Raw genomic sequence first — 2,971 nt, forward strand, 5'->3', positions numbered from 1 at the left:
AGACAGACAGACAGACAGACAGACAGACAGACAGACAGACAGACAGACAGACAGAGATCAAGATACCCATCTTGTGCTTATTTTGACAAATTAATTTATTTCCTATTTTTGAAAATCCCAGTTATTTAGCTGATGACAATAGCAACTTATGCTTTTTAAAATCAATTACACTTTTTCGTTTCTCTCTTTGCAAAGACAGAGAACATGAAATAAAAAAGTTCATCAGGTACTCAATAGGCCAAAATGGATTGTTAGATATTTTCTTTTCGCGGTTTGGAGGGGGGGGGGGTCGGACGTATTATTTGATAGGCAAGCATACAGAAAGAAGATACGTTGAAAAGAAAAGTAGGCTACTTGACGAATAAAACTAACTCATGTTTTCATTACACGTTGCAGTACAAAATACAGTTTAGGGGAGAGGGGGGTGGGGGGTGGTTAAAGCAATATGCAACCCATTGCGACACTAAAAGGGTGCATGAATGACACATGATTCTTAAACACGCAAACTAATTAATGCTTTCCGGTTCCTATTTCTTGTGTTTCTTATACGTGGTGCCCATTGAGGATGGCGTCGGCCGATCGCCCGACTCGGTTGCCTGAAAACAAACGCTTAAGTTTTCAGGCGACGAGTGGGGCGATCGCCTCTGACCCGACCCGATTTGCAGACGTGTTTGTTTTCAGTTTCAGGCGACCGAGTCGCTTCTCCGCCGCACACGGAAGCTGTGACAGTACACTGTAGTTGGGTTGGGAAGCTATCAGAGCCGCGTACTTTTTAACCCTATCGAACAATTTGAATGCCGATTACCAATGCCAGTCCCATCCCACGATTTAAGTCCCTTTTACATTTTACTAGGCTTAGACTTGGGAGCAGCATATTATATATCAAATCCAGGCGCGGTTCGTCCATAGAGCACGGTCGTGCAGTGCCGCCCAAATTTTTTATGTTCTATTACGCAAAAACCCCCCACTAATAAAATAAAAGAAGCCAGGAACAAACACTAACTAAATATTATATCAAAACAAGGTCCTCATTGGCGCCATAACTGTCATTTCTGTGTCTATAGAGCCGTAAAACATCTTTTATGCCATGCCAAAGTCCACGCGCTTTAGCTAAACATAATAGGATATTCAACAGTGTAACCTGACCTATAAATCGCTCTTGGGGATAACCCAAGCGATGACGACACTCGTAGCGAGTTTGGTGGTACATTAATATTAATAAGCCGGCACATCTCAAATGTGCTCCTGCCGAACAGTGCCGAAACATAGCCCACAGTAAGCAGTCTAAAAATAAACGCGATAGACCGTACACTATTCTATTCTTTGCCAATATCATGTGAGCCCAGGAGCAATCCAGCGGAGTGCTCAAGTGCATAATATGATTGGTTCTTTGTCTTGCCACTATTTTAAGTGACTCAGTGACCGTTAACCTGATGGAGGTAAACGTGACCGTTCTACGAGTTGTGCCTTTGAATGGCTTTGTAGGGGAGTGGTGAAAGTTATTACTTGAGTGTTCAGTTGCAATACAGGATGAACGAAATTGATGTTCATCTAACAAACAAATTTAGTACTAGAAATAAAGAACGACAAGTAAAAAGAATGAAAATAAAAGCACGAGGTCCTCCCCCACCAACCAAAAGATCCTATAATTATACAAAGCGTTTTTCCGAAATTCGAATTCTAATTTATTCAAAAACTTGTTAGTTTCACTTTGATTTTTTCCCCATACAAGTAGGGTAACTCTGTTCGCAAAGGGTGCACCTTTTCGAAGAGGGCACCACCGGGTTTTGAGGACGGTTTTTTAATTTGCCCAAAGAGAGGAGTGAACTATCTTGTTATGTACTATCACTATCTTTGATATAACCTTTAGATGGTAACGGCAATCAAATTAATTGTATTGAAAAAGTGCTCAAATAGCTTATTATAGCCAAAGATGTAGACTCTTTGTTATAGCTATCTTTGATTATAGGGCGCGGCTTTGACACTTTTTATTCGAAAGTGCGCGGCTCTGATGCTTTTCCGGAGAATTCCCGAATGGGGAGAATTTTTATCGAGTATCTGCCTTTTTTCTGGGGTGGTCTATCCCTTTCAGCCTTGGTTGGGCCTGGTAGGCAAAGTTAAAGCTGTTCGTATTCTAACTACAAGTAGTTTCAATGGCGCTGATGGGGGCGTAAACATCTTCGGTTTTGCTTGGACGTCTTTTTAAAAATTTTTTTTACAAGATTCACAGTTAGCCATCGATGAACAGAGATTTTATGAAAAGTTTTCTTAATGAATGAAACGGATATTTCTCGAAGGCTCAGGTTCGAAGTCATATCTAGAGCTTGGTTTGATAAATACTAGTACTAGCCTGTGTTTTGTTAGCTGATATGTTCAATTTTGGATTGGCCAATATTTTAGATAGTTATTTGAAAGCGTTTTTAGCCATTAATAGATTGAGCAAAGTGTTTGACTGAGTTTAATAATGAAATTACCAAAAATGATTTGTTTCTTAAAATGCTTAACAGACATAACACTTGTTTAGGAAAATGGCAAGTAGGGTTATGAGAACTCACCGAAAGTTTTCATGGTGCTTGATGGTTGAAGTGGTCCCTTGCCTTGTTAGAGGTAAATGCCAAAAAAGTGAAAGTGTACTGAGCCTAAGATGCCTGGGTATTTATATCACCAGGGGATCAGTTAGTTCAGTGATTATTCTATGCATTGTGTCAAAATCAGTCCACTCATGAATTTTTTTTAATTTCCAAAAAACCCTGGTCTTAATTAATTCTAATTTCGTCCTGTAATGTAATTTTGCGTCATAGTTATATACAATTTATTGACGTTTGTGATTCAATGAAATTGTTTCCCCCCCACACCTATCCCCAGGCATAAAAAAAATGACGCCATCTGGTTTGTAAAACGAGATGAACTTTAAATTATTGTTAGCCACTTCCATCTAGTTTATTCCTTGTATGTGGGTGGTTTGGTTGGG

At 39.6% G+C, this 2,971-nt stretch overlaps 1 protein-coding gene across 1 annotated transcript in view; it reads right to left on the minus strand.

Moving 5' to 3' along the window:
- The window catches only part of LOC101856917, a 4,799-nt gene extending 2,186 nt beyond the window's left edge, over nt 1-2,613 (minus strand). The window contains exon 1 of the mRNA XM_005106390.2: nt 2,556-2,613. Within this exon, the coding sequence (XP_005106447.1) occupies nt 2,556-2,568 (13 nt within the window). The 5' untranslated portion in view covers nt 2,569-2,613. The remainder of the gene's footprint in view (nt 1-2,555) is intronic.
- Nucleotides 2,614-2,971: the final 358 nt, after the last annotated feature.

Source organism: Aplysia californica, unplaced genomic scaffold (genome assembly GCF_000002075.1).
Source record: "Aplysia californica isolate F4 #8 unplaced genomic scaffold, AplCal3.0 scaffold00530, whole genome shotgun sequence".
Taxonomy (NCBI): Eukaryota; Metazoa; Mollusca; class Gastropoda; order Aplysiida; family Aplysiidae; genus Aplysia; species Aplysia californica.